Source organism: Amphiura filiformis, chromosome 3, assembly GCF_039555335.1.
Source record: "Amphiura filiformis chromosome 3, Afil_fr2py, whole genome shotgun sequence".
In the NCBI taxonomy this organism is placed as follows: domain Eukaryota; kingdom Metazoa; phylum Echinodermata; class Ophiuroidea; order Amphilepidida; family Amphiuridae; genus Amphiura; species Amphiura filiformis.
In genome coordinates this window covers 36,609,720-36,629,067 of record NC_092630.1, presented here as the reverse complement: position 1 = coordinate 36,629,067, position 19,348 = coordinate 36,609,720, and the positions used below count along the sequence as shown (strand labels likewise).

Genomic DNA, 19,348 nt, shown 5'->3' with positions numbered 1-19,348 from the left:
ATCTTGTGTACTTTTAATTAATGCCAGTATGTATTTTCATATATATTTTTGTGTAATCTGTACGATTAAGGTATTAAGGGGTTTTTAGTAATGTATTGGTTTTGTCTTACTTTTGTTCAGCGCCTTGAGGTGTATGCGTAAGGCGCTATAAAAATGCGGGTTTGTTGTTGTTGTTGTTGTTATGGCAAACTATTCTTTTTATTAAAAGGGCATTTCGTGATCCACAGCCTCATCCCCCCACTTTTCTCAAACAAAGTTGAGATTTTTATATCACTGGAAACCTCTGGCTACATAATGTTTATGTACAAAATATTTCTTGCAGATTAATTCGTTTAGCAAAGATATCGTGAAATTTGAATTTCGTTCTGGTGCACCGTAACGAAATTACAATTACAACGCATTGTCTATGGAGCAGTGTAATACACATAATCATGCATAAACTCGCGAACGCAAAATCGGAATCAACTGAAATTTTGGGAATAGGTTTTTTTCGTGGATATCTAATGAAAAATGACATAATAGAGGATGTTAGGATCACGAAAGATTTTTGTTATCTAAATCAGATAATTGTTCATTTTCTTTTGTCAAATTTTGACACTTGAACAAGAAATGTACATCGGAGTCTTTCGGAGATATACCAAACTATACTTTTTTAAATTCTACTAAAGTAGACTAGAAAGATCCAGATTTAGAACTGGGAATTGGGAATTTCCCGTTTTGTTTTCATTGGTGACGAGCGACTATGCACAGCTCGTAAGCCTCGTCACTTTCACTATCAGCTGGTGTAAAATTTAGTCCATTTCAGCTCCATTAATTTGTACCAGTTGTAACGATTTGTAAGATTTCAGACTATAGTCTACATGTCGGAGAGTTGCAAGTTGCACTGCGTTATACCTATATTAGATGCATGAACAAAAAAAGGTAAGCTTACGGTCTGTTATTCTGTTATTCTGCCTCTCAATCTACTCGGCCAGTAGACTGACCACCAATGTGCTATGTACTTGTGTAAGTCCTTTCAAGAATGACTCTGGCCGAGGTTAAAATCTAGTAGCGAAGCGTCAACCTTCAGCCTCGCTGCTTGAGTCATCCAATTTGTCGCGGGATGCATGATAGACTGCGCCACTATAGTTACTGTGTGGTAATTATGTCACGACAATCATGCACTAACCTTGCCATGCAGAGCAACTTGCAGAATGGAGAATAGCAGGTAGCAACAGTAGCTAGAAGGAGCCTGTCTCCCAACAACACTATTGAAGCCTGTCAACTTGTACAGGGCTGAATCACAACTGGCGTGGCCACTTTTCTTCTTGATTTCTTCTTCCCTTGTCTTGTCTTGAATTCATCATGGTGACCATGATAAAAGTTAATGAAGAACTAACGCGATAATAGTTCAGAATAGTTCATAACACGATGGAAACTTCCAATTATCAAATTCAAAAGTCAAAAATAACGCAATCAGCAGAACACAACTGTGTGTAAAGTACTGGAACACTTCAAAGGGTAAAATATTTACAAGATGACTCTCATACTCATAGAGTTCAAATAATTGCTGTGGACTGCTTTAATAATCCACCACAAAGTCCTGGAGGTGTGGTGGTGCCTTGCGGTGACGCTCAGAGCGTCTGGGGCCATTGATTGCAAGACCGGTATCTGTTGGCGTTGAAGGAGGATCAGCATCTGCTAAAGTTGTTGAAGGACTATCTGCTGATGCTATGGGAGGACTCTGGGAATGAAGCTCATGCATGTCTGTGCTAGACTCTGCAGGCTGACTGCTCTGCTCACTGTTTATATCATTAGATGCAGGGGTAGAAAGCTCAAGTGGGATGAGAGGAGGAACCGGTGGCTGTGGACTCTTGTCCACAGGGTCATCATCATCGCTACCAGTACCATATGAATAAAGGCGACCTGGTCGAGGATGTGGTGTGTGCTCTTGCTGATATGGAACTGTGTAGCATTCAGACTTCTTAACGCGATATGAGGCATTCCTTAACTGTGAGCCTATGAACTTGCGCACATTACACCAGGTACTGTCAACTGAAGTAACCAAATACCGATTTCTGGCACGGGATTTATCATGGTCAGTTTTAAGGTACACAAGATCACCAACATCGATTGGTGAGGAAACGACAGGCTGTTTGTGGGGAGTCTTCGAGCGCTCGCTGTATGGGTGATTAGACTTGCGGAGCTGATGTTGTGACTGAATGAGCTGCTGGTCACAAATGGGGATTTGTTGATTGCTGAACTGATCACGTTGGTACCACATCTCTCGTGCAGAAAGACCACGTGACCTAATGCGGGCATTTAAGTTGGCAATGGCGATTGAAAGGGTGAGGTCCGTTATGGGGCCACCCACTGGGTCGAGGCGAATCAACTCATCTTCTAGTTCCCGAATAGCCTTCTCAGCAACTGGGTTTTTATTGACATTCTTGATGCGGCCTATCTCAATGGTCAGTCGGTGCTGTTTGAGGAGCTTGTCCTGAGCAAGGCGTACAAAGCCAGGGGCTGGATCTGTGCGAATAACAGCTGGGGACCAACTAGTGGGCGCAGTCCAATGCACCAGCGAATTAAAGCATCCCGGAGAGTGTCATGACGTTCATTATCAATAATACAAGATGTGGTGAAAGATGTGGAGGTTTCACGGAGTACAAGGATGCACTGACGACTGCGTCGTATGACATCAGCAGCGAAGGATACACCAACAGTTTCTGGAGGGTCACCTGTCGACTGGGTCAGGAGTGACTGGGGTATGTTGCTGAGGGATGCACAATGGTGACAGCCTGATGTGACTTGGTCAATGGTTTTATCCAGATCCAGGGCATAAAAGTGGCGCTGTGTGACTGAGCGAAGTTGGTGTCGTGTGGGATGATCAAGTTGAATATGAAGTGCTGTTAATAAGCCACTGAGAACTTGGCGGGGACAATGATGCACTCACGCCGTAGGTGACAATGGCTGATCACGGTGAACAACTAGTAAACCATCCTTGGCGACTGAAGCTACCTGAAGATATCGTTTAACATCTTTCACATTGGTTGCTTTCTTAGACGGTCTTGTGCCCTGTGTGAGATGTGCATGACATCGTCGCATATCGGAGCACTCCTGCTGGATACTTGTCCAGGCTGGTCTACTGGTAAACGGGAGGCGGGCATGCCCAGACATAATGTCTTGGGTAGATATACGGAGAACTGTGGATTCTTCCTCTCGTTTCACAAAGTTACAGATCTGACACACTGGTTCGGTGCAATCAGGGGCATTGCGGCTTGCAAAATCGGAGGGAATGTTGGCAGACCCAGCAAGGTGGCGTACAGATGCTTGATAGCGACTGACGGTAGACAGAAAGGTTGAAACCCGTGGGCTTGTGGAGAATTCTCCACGACAAAGCTTCACGTAGGCTTGAACACATGGTTTGCTGTCTGTGAGGATACACGCATGGTGATGAGACTGAATGAGCAAAGGGCTGAAGTGCTTGGTAGAGGCTGCTATTGAAAGGGCTTCAACTTCACAGGGTAGCCATGTAGGTTGACGACCACGAAGCTTGGCACTGAAGAATCCAGCGAGGAGTGGTTTATCATTGCGAGTAACATACAGAGTTGATCCAATACTGTGTTTCTTGACAGAACCATCTGTAACAATCCACAATTGGTCATCTGGGCGTGGAAGGGTGATGGTATGGGATGAGGTGAGAGCTGTCTGGGCAGTTCTGAAAGCTGTATTGAGTTCATCTGTCCATGGTATCTTGTCCTTTGACTGGAGACCAGCGATGGCATTATCAAGTGGGCTGAGGAGCTGGGTACAGTTGGGGATCACGCGAGCCAGTACTTTAAAAGCACCTATGAAGGATCGAAGACCACGTACATTGCTTGGAGTGGAACATGTGCTGAGGGTTGCAACTTTGTGGGGACTAGCCCGAAGAGTGCCACTGGACCATATCCACCCCAGGATCATCGTACTTTTAGGACAAATGATAGTCTTGGAGGCAGAAAGACGGAGGCTGCATTTGTACAGGGCATGGAGTACTAACCGCCAGTTATGGAGTAGCTCTTCGACTGTGTTGCCTCCACAGTACAGGTCGTCGGCGAGCTTGGTAACAACTCCCTTTTCAAGAAGATCACCAAGTACACGACACATGAGCTCTTCCAGTGCCGTTTCCGAACCAGGCATTCCCATAGCTGATCTGGTGTACACACGTATTCCGCGGTAGGGTGTAGCTACCCATGCAGTACTTCATTGATGCCCGTGACAAAGGGATCTGATAGAATGCACTTGTGAGGTCAGTTGCAATGAGATACCTCCATCTCGCAATGTTGCGGAGAGTAGAGTCGACGTCTGGCATGAGAGATGGCTGCGGCTTGCTATAACAGCCAACCTCTGCAAAAGCGGTTACCAGCCGAAAACCGCCGCTGGTTTTTTTTATTAAGAATGAGGGGTTGAGGTACTCCACCGTTACGCCGATGTCCTCTGGACGAGCAAACACACCTTGTTTCTCCAGGTCGTCAAATTTGTGTTGGAGTGCTTGGAGCTTGTCCGGTGCATACTGTGGGAGTCTACCCTTTCGCTGTGGTGGCTGGACCGGCCCCATATTGACAACAGCTTTGAAGGGACCTGCTGAGCCATTGTAGCCAGGAAATAAAGGATTGAAGACCTCATCATACTCCTCTAACAGGGTGCGGAACTTCATCTGATCTTCGAACTGAGTGTGTTGTCCGGATCCACCGAGACAGATACAGAAAAGGGCTGAGTTGGTTGGATCTTTGTAGCACCACTTTGTCTTACAGGCAATGTTTCTCTGGCTTCTGGGATGTAAACGGAACGGATTTGACCAAAGTGTTCTTGGCGTTTGAGGGTTAGGGGCTCATTGGTGAGATTAGGGACACGGATTTTCCCTGCAATGCTTTGCACTATAGTAGGATTGGGCCATATCCGGTTTGCTGCGAGGGTCTTGGCAATGTGGGTGTCGGTGCGTGGCTCCAGGGCATAGGTACCGTCATGAGGTGACACTTCTTGTGGTAGCTCAATCTCAACAAAGTCGCCTGGCCAAATGGTTGTGGTTCCTGAAGGGGCTCAGTAACACATGGGCACGTCGCACACTCTGGTGATTAGGCTTGTCAGTAGTGAGCCGAGATCCATATAACCATGTAGTTCCATCGGCGAGAATGATCTCGTGTTTAGCAGGTCTGATTGTGATGTCATTAACCTCCATGAAAGGAATGCCAGCCAATACATCAACATCTAAGTTCTCAACTACCAAACCCTCAAAATGGAAGTCATGTCCATCCCGAGGGAAGGTCACAGTAGTTTCAACAACAACAGTTAACGGTGACGAGCCATCTGCTTGGTGTGCCGATTGAGTGCTTTTACGAATGTTGGCGTTCAAGGATTTTGTTGTACTTTCACGAATGAGGTTGCCTTCTGCTCCGCTATCAAGAGTAACTCTGACTGAATGATGCTTGTGGAAGGCATTAAAGTATGGCGACTGGCGAACTTGGACACGATGTGTAGTTGGTATTTCTGAGAGTGGTTGATCTTGTATGTTTTGTTCCACGACGCACATGTGACATCAGAGGCTTCTTCTTCATCATCATCTTCACAAATGTTGCCTACTTCGCGGGCACGTAAGATAAACTTTTCATCTTTGTCAGGTAGATAAGAGCACTCGCTAAGGAAGTGTTGGTACTCCGAAAGCGTCCAACTTGTTTGCATATGGGGCATGTCTTAGTTGGTCTTGGTCGTTGGGGTGCTGTGCGTGATCTTCCACCAAAGGCGCCCTGGCGGGAAACTGTTGAGGACGGGTACTGTAGCACGCATTGATCTTGCATTCTCTGATGTCTGTAATTCGTCAAGAAGGGAGTCCAGGGCTTGAGATATCTCTGGTTTGATTGAGGCCAAAGTTCTTGAACGGAGTTCGGTACCGTATCGTTGTTTCACCAAACGAGGTAGATCATTGTGGATTAAACGTAGCCATGTAAGCACGATAAAGTTCTCCAAGGATGGGGTAAGCTCTTCATCCTCGTCAATAGCCTGACCATGGTGTGTTATCCTCCATCTGGTACAAGTAGGTTGTCCTCCACAAAGGCCATGAGCCGCTGATAGAGATCTTCATGACGCTCATTTGGTTCTAGCTGTATGGTGCTGAAGTCAAGAAAGTGACCGCCGGTGCTTTGAAAACCGTGGTGCAATCTAAGTGTCTGCCAAATATTGTTTAATGATTTGGAGTTTTTGATTATTGTTTTACGCGCGATGATTGGGCAATAATTAGCGATTTGTCCTAGCATGAGATCCAGGGTGGCACACTTCTGTTGCGCTGTTTTCCGTAACGGAAAAGGCCAACATCTTCTCCATCATCTATCTTGCCACGTTGGGGGGGGGGGCTGTTTTAGTCTTGTTGCCCCACTGTAGTCCTTCAGTAAGGTAGGGGGGTGAAGTTTTGATCTAGGGACAATGTGTACAGTAAGTTCTGTTTCCAATTCTCAAAAGAGTTTACTGTCTCAATCTTTGTGAGACTCCACTGTTTGGGGGCACGATTAGTAGCCATATTGTAAGACTGGTGAGGGCTCTGCAATAAACCAAGGCAGTGTTATGACAGTTCAATACTAACTGACTGATTGTCCACTGGGAAGTGTGTGACTTGACATGTGATGTAAGCTTAACTGTAGAAAGTATGCTTAAGCTTAAATTTAGGTAAGCTTAAATTCAGATAGTTCCAGACAGTGTCACAGGGTGCTAGGATGCAGTAGAGTAGGTTTCACAGGTGCGTGGAATCCTTTTCCAGTGCTGCCACCACGCCACTATAGTTACTGTGTGGTAATTATGTCACGACAATCATGCACTAACCTTGCCATGCAGAGCAACTTGCAGAATGGAGAATAGCAGGTAGCAACAGTAGCTAGAAGGAGCCTGTCTCCCAACAACACTATTGAAGCCTGTCAACTTGTACAGGGCTGAATCACAACTGGCGCTGGGAAAAGGAGGATTTGGGCTCACCATCAGCCCGACCATCAGACATTGGATTTTGTTGTTTCACTTTCTGTGGTGGGGCTAATTAGATATTCAGTGGTGAGACCGTGAAGTTCCTTTCGACATGGGGTGGGGGTGGGGTGGTGTGGCTGGAAATACTTCTTGAAGTACTTTTGCCATATTGAAGCTAAAATAGTGAAATAAGGTATAAAAATGGAACAATTTCTGCAAATTAGGCAGAAATGGCCTGGCCAAAAAATGAGGTTAATTTGGTCAGAAACTCACTAGCATCAAAATGGGGAGGAGGGGTGCTGATTGTTTGGATCACCCCCTTGGCCTTGATCTCTGCCAATGAAGATGTTAGCTACACCACAACACTTTTGTGACTTCTGAGACAAAATCTTATACTCATATTCCAAGTAGAAATATGTAGGCCTACATGTATACAAACCTGGGCAGTTACTACATAGCTCTACATTTAATCCTATTGACACCAAACATAAAATATTTCAACATATTAATTACCGTGCACTTTACTTTTCAGATTTCCTGTCATGAACTATGGCACAGAAAGTTAGCCAATTGCTGAATGAATGTGAGTATATAAACTAGAAGCATTTATTTATATGCTTTATAATTGGGATAAAAAGAAAGGCATGCATTTTATTTAGGCCTATAACAGATTTAAAAAATGGTGTGTTTTGTTTTGGCTTGTTAGGTTTGTGTGTATGTGTGGTTTTATTAATTATTTTGAGTCACAATATTCACAGATCTGCAGCTGCTGTCTGCATGTTTATTCATCATGTTTATTTCTGTGAATCGATATTTTATTTAAATACTGTACCGTACTGCACTACATTTTATTGCTGAAATTGCTGTTGTATGAGAAATTAATTATTGTACCATCTATGGTGCTTACATAGGAAAGAAAACATTAAAACAGATTTTCCACTAAAAACTTTTTTATTTCCTGAATGTGAGCCATTTCTTAGCATTTCTTAAAAATGAAGGCCATACATCCCTTAATCATTGTACATGAAAATATATTATACCAACTATGTAAGCATTACTTCACAAAATATATTACTTTAATTCATTTATTAAAATACTATAATATAGAAATGTCATAATATAAAAATTAATACTGTAATAGTGTACATGGGTAACAGGAAACGAGAATTGAACTAATGAACTATTTGCCTTGGCCTTAAGATTTGGATCACTCTGTTTGCTGGTATTGCTTGCAAATATCCCTTGAAATTGAATTGGCCAAAATGTTTGTGATTTCAAAAGTATAAAAATGTATAATAGTATGTATAAAAATATGCCTTACAATGATAGCAAATATTTGTAAATAATGCCAGCACGGGGGACTTTCGTAAGTACCTGCTAGCATAGTGGGTACCGATCCCCGGGTACCAATCCCAGGTTACCAGTCCCATCCCAGGGTATCAAAAGAACAGTGTGATTAAGTATGGTACCTAATTTGTAATATTGAACAAGATGAATGAATAAAGAGAAAGTTAAGGTCATGCAATGCATACAAATAATGTAAATAATGATCATTTTATTCTGCTACATAGTCTGCTCAAGTTGCATAAAGTTGTCAACAGAAAAATTTAACAAAGCAATAGCTATATGATATACTTATATTTTCCTAGAATTAATAACAAACTTAGCTAAACTTGTATCTTTTATATCAAACTATTGAAAATAAATAAATATCAATATGTAAAGTAGGCCCTATAAATGAAAATATGTAATGCTAATACAGTAGTATTGGTTGTAGTAATCTGAATATTAAAGGTCACCATGACTGAATGAGGCCAGAGAGCATGAGGCCCAGCTGTGCCCACCTGATGGAAAGTGCACATTTACATGTAGGAAATTTGTATACACTGACCACTGACCTGTTATATCAGTGGTTATCATGGTAATCCATGAATTTAATTATAATGTGAGGTCACTTGGGCCTACCCTGGGTGAAGGTTATGTAAAGTATACAGTATGCATGCTACATTGCCACAATGAAATGACCTCATAATGCTTTCAGTATTTAAGCTGTGAAGTTATCAGGTTTTAATGAATTCTGCAAATAACTGATTGCTATATCAACAACATGTTTCTACAGCAAGGTATGTACAAACTTTTCTTGAATTCAGAGCATTTTTGTTATGATGTTATTTTTAAACAAGTTTATAATAAAAATGTTATTATTGTTTACAATTTATGTTGTATAGGTTCCACTCAGGACACTGGTGATAGAACCCACCTACACTATGCTGCAAGTAGAGGTCAACTTCTTACTTTATACAGTCTTATAAAAGAGGGTCAAAATGTGAATGCCCATACCTGTAATGGTATAACAGCATTACATGATGCATGCTGGACAGGACATGTCTACTCTGCAAGACATCTTATTCAAGCTGGTGCTAAGGTAGGATGATATTATTTCGTGTTTATAGCTTTGGATATTTTACTTATTTTACTTATTTCACACCTGATGGCCCAAGTAAAAATCAGTCAAATTAAATTAAATATCCAAAGTTGTAATGTTAAACTAGGGAGCCTACTGGTCTAAATTATAGGCCTACCCGAAAATGCATTGTTTTTAAATTTATAACAACAACAATTCAAGAAAAAATGACCCACTTGACTTGCTGTATAGTTTGATAAAGAGAAACAAATCTTATGCTGTAATTTCCACCAGAATATGTTACAATCATGAGTTTTCATTGATAGTCTGTTGATCATAACCAACGCGCGCGCAAAATGACAATAGAACTGGGTCATGCATGTTATGTGCCTACCATATTTGAATTAACAATGGGGCGGGGCTATCATAATTGACGCCACAGTCACGTTACATAGCTTGATAATTATTTGGAAGTCAGTTTATTATCAAAGCGGAACAGTCTCGGATTAGGAGAGCTATTATGAAAAAATAAACAAGTTGGTTTGTAGATTAATTGAGTTTTTGTCGACGCACAGTGCTCCAGGAGCACTATAACTTTGTTGCCATTAGTTAGGGCTTAGTGGTGTGTTGGTTTTAATCTTTGGAGTGAAGGAGAAGGTGGTTTTAGCTCTTATTAATAATAAATAATAATAATAAATAATTATACCCAGAGATGGAACCGAGACTGTGGGACAGTCTACTGGCAGAACAACTAAAAAAGCTTATATGACAAAATATGTATGCACTTTATGGTTTAACATTTATATCAGAGAAAGCAGTGTAATACATCATGCATGGAATTGCAGACATTTGTGTACATTGTATTTGCATGGAAATGCAGGTTTGTGATAGTACTATAAATAAATATTGATAGTGTACCTTCCAACTGTTCTAACTGTTAAATTAAACAAATTAAAAACTGAAGTTTGAAAGCTTTTGAAGCCGATCTAGTATAATAGGACTGCACTAGTATCACAGGAAAAGAGCACAGATGGTTAATTTGTTCCTTCCAAGCATATTTACACTGTCTCTCTGTTTTGTTATTGTTATTTGTTTTAATTAAAGGGGGGTAACCCTATTGGTTTTGGATATGGATTGTCTTTAAAATTACATAATAATATCAAATATCTCCCCCCCTTTATGCTGCTTTGTGAAAAAACGAGAGCATTTTCGGCGTAAATGTGAATAAATAGCCAAATTTGCAATCCAATACCTTGGTATACGTGAATTGCATTCTGGGTAGGCAAGCAACAACAACCATTTCCGTTCAGTATGGCGAATTTAATGCTGACATGCTGTACAATCAATGCCCGGCCCGTAGCCTATTGAAAGAAAAATATATGTTTTTTTTTCGTACCGTTTCAGAAAAAAAGGAAACAAAATATATTTCCCCTTGCAATATGTACATTTCAAATGAATATAAAAAAGTTTGGGTTAAAAATGGAGAGGAAAAAACATTCCGACACGGATTTTGAACCGATTACCTCTCGGTAGAAACATGAAGCCGGCGCTAACCGACTGAGCTAATCGCCCGCTGCCTCCATCGTGGAAACTTTATAATTAAATACGGCACACCGTCTAGACGCGTCTCCTCAGCAGTTAGTGTGGTTCGCTTTTTCACAGAATGTGTATGAAGCGAAACCAAAGTAGCTGTTGCGGCGACTGCTATTACGAGCTATTTCGTACATAATTCCCAGCCCAGAAATCAAAGTATTTACCATTGTTTACAAACTGGTATACCTGTAAAAGCCGCTGTGTTTCATGATTTCTCCGAAATACATCGACTTGGAGCGTCAAATTTCAGGATAGTAATGAGAAAAATAGTATCTATTATGTGATACTAAAACCTCATCAACAATGAAAAAAATCGGGGGGATGATGCTGTCGATCGGGTTACGGACCTTTAATTAAAGAATTAATCAGTCATTCAGTCATTCATTTAAAATAATTAATGGTGAGTTTTTGAATAAATATTGATTAATTAATTTATTCATTTAAATTTACAGGTGAACACATTAGACATTGCTGGTCAAAGTCCTTTGATATATGCCAGTACTCATGGACACAGTGACTGTGTTAAATTATTACTAGACTCCGGTGCTAATCCAGACTTAGAAAACCAACGAATACCGCCATTACATGCTGCAGCATTCGAAGGTAATTCATATATAAAATGTCAAATGTACTTGTTGGATTACAGAAATAAAGGCATATACTCAAATTCCTGATGGGGTCTTGAAATTTTACATCAGTGCTTCATGTTGTCTGCAGATATGCAGAATAAGCTTTCTTGAGACAGTAGCGTTCGCCTGTGATATATGCGCGATCAAAGATGGTGCATCTGTAGCACAGCACACGGGCTGTGGTACAAAGTAAATGTGCCTTACAGATACACCACCTTTGCTACTGTCTATTGACAAATGGTATTAAATTCTTTAAAATGTCTAACACGCCATAAAGAAGTACCAGTATACATAGTATGGAGCGTGGGGAGGGGAGGGGGCACTCACTAAAATAATTTATTTTACTGAACTCCCTCTCACCCAATGACCCCTTTTTTGTTTTCCTGTCACTAAAAGACCCCTTTTTCAAACATTTTGGGGAAATTTCTGATCATCTATCACTAAATGACCCGGTTTTTTCATTATTTTTCCTCAAAATTTTCAAAACATTTTCAAATTTTGATGAATTTTTGAAAAATTTTCATCAACTCTTTTACCTTGATCCATAATTTTTCCCAGTCTCACTGAATAACCCCCTTTTTGGTAAGATTTCCCCAGTCTCACGGAAAGAGCCCCCCTTTTGGGGGCCCTTCTCACTGAAAGACCCCCTTTTTAGGTGCCTAGGCTCTCACCGAAAAGACCCCTAGTTTGAACTGCTGTCCGCACATCCCGTCACTTCCAAAGTTGAGTGCCCCCTGGGGTATGGAGAGGTTTCAAAATCAAAGTTTGGTCATGACAACCTCGGGCATGACAATCCTGGAGAGTGGAAACTGAATGTCAGGAACAGGGGCGGATTTAGGGGGGGGGCGCAGCCGGCGCGCGCCCCTCTATTTCTTGCCTAGCAAAGAGCGCCGGCCCAACTTAAAATACAAAAAATGAAAGGAATTTAAAAAAATGAACAAATTCGGCCATGAGCAGCAAACAATGGGCCAAAACCGTTGAGTTTTCGAGGGGGTAACCCCCTTAACACCATTTTTTCATCGTTGACCAAAAGGCGCCCCCTCTATCAAAAATTCCTGGATCCGCTCCTGAGGAAGGTTCTCTAGTGTGTTCAGATTCCCTGCAAAATGCTGATAAAAATATCATTCATTCATTCTGACTTGTATCAAACTGCTTTGTGCCTATTCCCAGGTGCCATAGATTGTGTGAAAAATTTGATGTCATCAGGAGCAGATATAGAAGCCAAGGATAGACAACAGGATACACCACTCCTGACAGCATCCAAGCGAGGCAAAGTACACGTGGCTACTGCTTTATTACAAGCTGGTAAGAGTCGTAAGTGATATTAAAAAGACTGAGGTATCCAGTGGCATAGCCAGGATTTTTTCCAGAGGGAACAAAGGGGGCAAGGTGACCTGGTGGGAAGTGGGGCATATGCCTATATCTTCTCAGTCACCTACTCCCTCTATTTGATTGCTATGCAAGTATAGTCCACTTGCCATTGTGCATGCTCTGGCTATTACTTTTACAGATAAACCCTGATTTGTTTTAATTTGTTCACAATTGATAGATTTTCCTGATCTTTTCAGTTACCGTACTAGCCTCGGTTCAAGGCGTTAGGGTGCTGGGATAGTATATATAGGGGGCAGGGGCAATTCCCTTAAAAGCACCTTACTGAGGCTTTTCCCCTATAGTTGTACCCTCAGTAAGATCAAAAATATTAGCAACATTGCACTACTTATGGCATACATTGCCACATTTTAGGCACTTTTCGGATTTTGTCCAGGGCTGCCCCCTTCATTTTACGCATCCATGTTCATAGTTGGCAGTGGTGATACAAACCCACCCTTTTTATTTCAAACCCACCCTTTTTATTTTATACCCTTTATACCAGAACTCCGAAACCCACCCTTTCTAAGCGTGGTTACACTGCAAAAAGTGTGTTTAGGAATTAAAAACTTTTCTAAACACTATCTTGCACCACATTTTTAAACATTTTAAATGCTACACATGTTTAGGAATTTGATGGGCTGTGTTTAGGAAATTTGACATTGGTGTTTAGGAATCAAACATGTTTAGAAACGTGGTGCAAGAAAACTGTTTTATTCCTAAAAACCAATGTCAAATTCCAAAACATCATGTGTTAAATTCCTAAACACATACCCATCAAATTCCTAAACATGTGTAGCATTTAAACATGTTTAAAAACATGGTGCAAGATAGTGTTTAGAAAAGTGTTTAATTCCTAAACACACTTTTTGCAATGCGCTGTCTGCACACCCCCATCACGTCAAGTGCCCCGAGATGGAGCGGTTAGTAGCTATATATCAGGGCTGGCTGCCACTATAGGGTTTAGGAATCAAGCATGTTTAGAAATGTGGTGCAAGAAAAGTGTTTAATTCCTAAACACGCTTTTTGCAGTGTAATGATCATAAATAAGTGGTTATGGTGGTCCAGGAGGTGCAGATTTGCATCCAAAGAGAATTACATAAGTTTTAGATGACCAAACAGAATGGGATTTCAATATACACCCTTTTAAGCATTTTGTGGATCCTTCAAACCCACCCTTTCTAAAGCGTGGGTTACCAACAGTGTTCTGGTGCCACCGCAACAAGACTGAACAAACTTTGCACCTAGTAATGACCCCTTTCAACACAAACAAAAATTTCCATCGATGATAATTCAGGCCTTTTCAGGTTTTTTTTTATGCTTATATTTATTTTCTATATGCTTTTTTTGTCAAAAAATGTTCACCTTTTGGGAAGAAGGTCCACTTTTTACAAAATGCCCCCCCCCTTGGGAAAAGGTCCACTTTTTTAAAACTCTGCACTCCATTGAAAAATATCCTTTGTATGCGCCTGAATGATAGGCCTACACCTGCATTTAGATAACCAACTCACCTACGCTACAGGAAATAAAACGAAATTTTTCAGTCATAAAAGTAATCAAATTTATCATTTTATGTACAGTACTATACATATCCTCACAATTCTGTGTTGCACATTTGCATTAGGACTTATTTGATGGTTCTTTTTTGTTTTTGTTTTTTTGCACTTTATAAAAATAATCATTCATAGAATAAATTTTAAAGCACTCAAGATGTGAACTAAAGGGTGTCATTTTGATCCACTATTTGTGACACATTCTGACGAACTCTGTCTGACAGGACTGTATTCATGCAATAATGTCTTGGAACACTTTTGCATTAACAAATTCTACACAAAGTTTTGACAAAGTGTGCCTAGTGTTCCAAGAACTAAATCCCCCCCCCCCTTCCTAATATGTTGCCAGGGGGATGATCATCCCCTCCAATGTTGATGCCTGTATGTGGGTTTCTGACCAAATTAACCTCATATTTGGCCATTTAGCCCCAAAAGTGCAAATTTGTGCATGCTTCATGCAAATTTATTCAACTTTTGCACCATATTTTATCAGTTTAGCTTCAATATTGCAAAAATGTTTGTGTGCTTCTCGTGCATTTGTACCATAAACTTATTCTGTCGCCAAAAGGTGGTTGATTCACTATACTTCAAGAATATTTCTCCAACCCACCACCCCCCCCCCCAATGTCAAAAAGAAATCTACGCCCACTGGTTTTGAAGCAGGCAGACAGACAGGTAAGGCAGGCAGATCCTATGCAACACAAAATAAACTTTACTCTATCATGCCATCTGTAGATGGTGGTCATGTTTAGGGTTCTGCAAAATAGCCAGGATTTATTTATTTTGGTGGTGGTGCTGACCTTGCTTGGTGTGAGAGCACCAAAATATGAACTTCTTCTTTTTCAGCCCAAAATTTAACTTCTTTTGTCCAATGGTGACCTTTATTAGGCCATACTAAAAGAGACACTTTTGGTAGATTTTTTTTCTCAATTGGCATATGTGATTTTTTAGCTTTATTTTGCTGAAATCCCCATCATAACTAGATTTGCACCTTGCGGTTGCAGAAATATGACCATTCGCCTATTGCACGGTTCTGCCATGATGCAAGAAGAGCCTCGAACTGGTATGACATGAAAAGGAAGAATTACATAACTTTACGCGATGTTATATGACTGGTTCAATTCCCATTCATGCATGCTGTCAGATTGAAGCTCTCCTCGCAATGGCGGAACCATGCAATGGGTGAATGCAGTGTTGCTCAGAAATGCAAAGGAAGTTGAATACTATTATTGGACATCTCAGAATAAATATTCCCGACATCATTTTGCTAATTTGCTTCATCACATCACATTTGGGGTTTTGAATGCACTCCTTACTAAACACAGCCAAAAAAGAAAGTCTCCAGTAGTTCCATCCCCATTTAATCAGAGCCTGATGAGTTTATGGCAAAATAATTTATATGATAGTTTTCTATACACTTTCCTTCAAAGGTTGATACCAAATTTGATATCAAAAGTTTAATCATCGTGAGCATAGAAATCGTTGTTTGGAAATTCGCGCAATTATAAAAATGACATAGGGAATTGTATCACGTAGCAGAGCTAGCGTGAGTGCCAAGAATTACGTCGCCTGAATAGGCCGGCAGGTTAAAGGTTTACCCATGCATGTCAAAATGCAAATCAAATACCCGCTCTTTCAATTGTGCGCAGGCAAGTGTGCAATGATTCCTGTACGGGTTGCTTCAGGCCACATAATAAGCTGATACCATGCATTGGATTTTGCGTGGTCAATTCGTAATTTGTCATTTTTAAAATTGCACGAATTTCCAAACAACGGCTCCTATGCTCATGATGATTAAACTTTTTATATCAAATTTGGTATCAACGTTTGAAGGAAAGTGTATAGAAAACTATTATATAAATTATTTTGCCATAAACTCATCAGACTCTGATTAAATGGGGATGGAACTACTGGAGACTTTCTTTTTTGGCTGTGTTTATCTAAACTACCAACTTGCTTTCCATCTGACACAGGTGCTAATGTGAATGTATCAACACAGGAGACATGTGACACACCACTACATATAGCTTCAAGACGTCATGATCAGGACTTATCAAGGTTGCTTATAGAATACGGTGCTAATCTAAGTGCAATTAATAAGGACAATAAGAAACCATCACAAGTTGTTAAACCGGAAGGACAGGGTGGCATGGAGATGGCTAGTCTCTTCAAATACTATGAAGGTAAGCATTAGCGCTCAATGGGTGTATATACCTTATGAGTATTGCATGAGACTACTCCTGATTTCAGAACTTTTTAAAAACCATAATTTGATGTATTATGGTCTTAAACAGGCCTAAAGAAAAGTTTGCCTTTCCAATTTTGGTTGATTTTGTTGGGGGATAGTGTTCCCTCCACCCAACTCCCAATCAGTGCATAAAGGTCCGTTCATACTACCACCGCATTTGCGATGCGTTGCTTTGCGATGCGTTGTCGCACTGCATCGTATTGCAAACTACTGCATTGCGATATCGCAATAAAGTTAAATACATTTTAACTTGGAAATGCGACAAGTTGCGTTGAGTTGCGGCAAAAAGTAATCGATATATCGGCATTGCAAAGCAACGCATCGCAAATGCGGTGGTAGTATGAACAGACCTTAACTTTGATACCTGTAACAATGCTGTCCGGACTCTTATCCTATACATATAGTATTGTTGTTCAATTTATTTCCAATACAACAAGGACCTGAATCGCAATCAGGATAGTGCGGCTGCTAGGCTGAGTTTTAGGGTACCAAAATGCACCCATACCTCCTATCGGCTTTGTGAATTACACTGGCTGCCTGTTGCCCAGACAATCTCATTCTCCTCACATTGGTTCACACCTATAAAGCTTTGAGATTATCATATCGTAGTTATTTTTCCTCACTTCACTGTGTCTATCAATCCACTTACTCTGCTCCTTTGCTGCTGGTGATCATCTTGTCATCCCTAGTTTCCATAGGCAGGCTGGGGCTAGTTTCCATAGGCAGGCTGGGGCTAGTTTCCATAGGCAGGCTGGGGCTAGTTTCCATAGGCAGGCTGGGGCTAGTTTCCATAGGCAGGTTGGTAATATGACATTTTTCATCATTGCCCTTAGTCTCTCTCTTAGTAACCTTGCCTTGTTCAAGAAGGAATTGCAGTACATCTTCATTCAAAAAGCTGATCAAGTCTCATATTTTCCTCAACCTGTAGTCTTTCTCTCTTTCCTCTTGTTTTTCTTTCCTTTCTCTTTGGTCACCATGGTCACCTTGTGTCCTTAGGAAATTAGGCACCTTATAAATGCTGTTATATAGCTAGTTAGTTTTATATTGAGGTATATCGCTATAAAAACAGTATATTGTAGAGGCTGCTGACAATGGCCTGGCTGGCTTGCAATTATCCCAGCCCTGCTTACTAAAGCTGTCCTGTGATCATACATAAAGAATATTCAAAGGAAAAGCATTTCAATGAGCTTTAACTCTCTTCACGTGGGTGTCGACTGCAGCGACATGTTTCAAGAATTTTTACAAATTCAAAAATTTCAGAAATGTACATTTTCATGACCATATTTGGAATCAGCATGACAAATGCATTAAAATGAGTACAAACAAGCCTAGTATTGGTTCAGCAGTTCTTGAGATAGCTCTTGATATTTTGAGAAAATATTTCAAAACTTGAACTTTTTCCGTTGAAGCGCATGGTTAGCATGCAGAGCATTAATATCATTATTTGAGATGAAAGTGGTGTGTTTTGATATGAAAGATGAAAGTCAAGTTCTTTTCAGCCCAAAATTCAATGTTAAAGCTTTCACTTATTCTCTATTTCTTCATCAGATAACCCAATGACTCTAGCCAGTATTTGTAGATTTGGTTTGAGGCAATACCTAGGACCAAATAAGTTAAATACCATCCCAGACTTACCACTACCAGATTTGATGAAAAGATACCTACGATGTGATGACATAAAATCAAACCAAGAGACAACTGCTGAGGAAGACATGCACCATTCAAAGTAGTTTTCTGAGCAAGATCTGATTGTGGATTTGTAGATACATCACATCCCAAAATCACCATCATACCTGATTGGATATTTGATGTTGTTGAATACACAAGTGTGTGAATACCAAATAAACTGGACTTGGAGAAGTTGTATAGCCTCAGGGTTTATTATTATTATATATTTTTATATGACCTGACTTTTTCAGTAAAACGTTCTGCGTTTGCAGCATAGCACTTGTACAATGCATATCATAAATAAAACATGGATAAAAAATATGAATTTTGCTGGCGCTTTTTGGAACAATCCGGAGGTACTATTTCCGTCTCCATGAGCAACACACAAAATGCAAAATGGGTGGAATCATGAGCTCTTGGCTGAAGGACTGATGAAATATGGGAATGGGGATTTTTAGGGGGCACACAACAGTGGTGTGTACATAGGGGTGGCCAAGAGGCTATTGGTGTCAGTCAGTCAGGGAAATGCACCCAGTCGGGGGAAATCATGGGGCTATCAATTATGATGAAGGAAGCGAGACAAACATTTTTTAGCAGTCTGGGGAATCAAAACTTGTGCTCCCTTCTTTTGAAAACCTGCGCATGCCATTAGGGCATGATGTTAAGGTTTGTTCATGAAAAGGGACCACTGTCTTTTTAGGAAATTACATTTTAAATGTGGAAACTTTTATGGATGTGATGCTGGTGCTTATAAATTGAAATGTTATATAATGGTCCACAAATATGTGACAGGGTATAACAAGCCATGCAGTATCAATCCCAGCAGACAACCTTACTATTTTGGTCTGCTGAAAACTGCAAAATGGCATCTGGTACTAAAATCTTTCATATTTTTATCAGGGACTTTATGAGTATTATTTGT

The 19,348-nt window shown here is 40.6% G+C and overlaps 2 protein-coding genes across 2 annotated transcripts; one reads left to right on the top strand and one right to left on the bottom strand.

Annotated features, from left to right (window-relative positions):
- Positions 1–782: 782 nt before the first annotated feature.
- LOC140147682 (ankyrin repeat and SOCS box protein 5-like) lies at positions 783–18,618 on the top strand. Its single transcript, XM_072169451.1, has 7 exons — positions 783–921; positions 7,496–7,546; positions 9,192–9,388; positions 11,413–11,563; positions 12,760–12,894; positions 16,484–16,693; positions 18,307–18,618. Exons 2-7 carry the CDS (start codon positions 7,513–7,515, stop codon positions 18,486–18,488), a joined length of 909 nt encoding a protein of 302 aa, XP_072025552.1. The 5' UTR covers positions 783–921; positions 7,496–7,512; the 3' UTR covers positions 18,489–18,618.
- On the bottom strand, positions 4,106–4,675 carry LOC140147229 (uncharacterized). The gene has a single exon (XM_072169009.1). The coding sequence runs from the start codon at positions 4,673–4,675 to the stop codon at positions 4,106–4,108; it is 570 nt and encodes a 189-aa protein (XP_072025110.1).
- Positions 18,619–19,348: the final 730 nt, after the last annotated feature.

What these genes read in the sequence shown, in the direction of transcription:
- LOC140147229 (XM_072169009.1), bottom strand. Translation starts at nt 4,675, where the DNA reads ATGAAGTTCCGCACCCTGTTAGAGGAGTATGATGAGGTCTTCAATCCT.
- LOC140147682 (XM_072169451.1), top strand. Translation starts at nt 7,513, where the DNA reads ATGGCACAGAAAGTTAGCCAATTGCTGAATGAAT. An exon ending in TTATTCAAGCTGGTGCTAAG is followed by an intron (nt 9,389 to 11,412) that starts GTAGGATGATAT and finishes TTAAATTTACAG; the next exon opens with GTGAACACATTAGACATTGC. An exon ending in ACATGCTGCAGCATTCGAAG is followed by an intron (nt 11,564 to 12,759) that starts GTAATTCATATA and finishes GCCTATTCCCAG; the next exon opens with GTGCCATAGATTGTGTGAAA.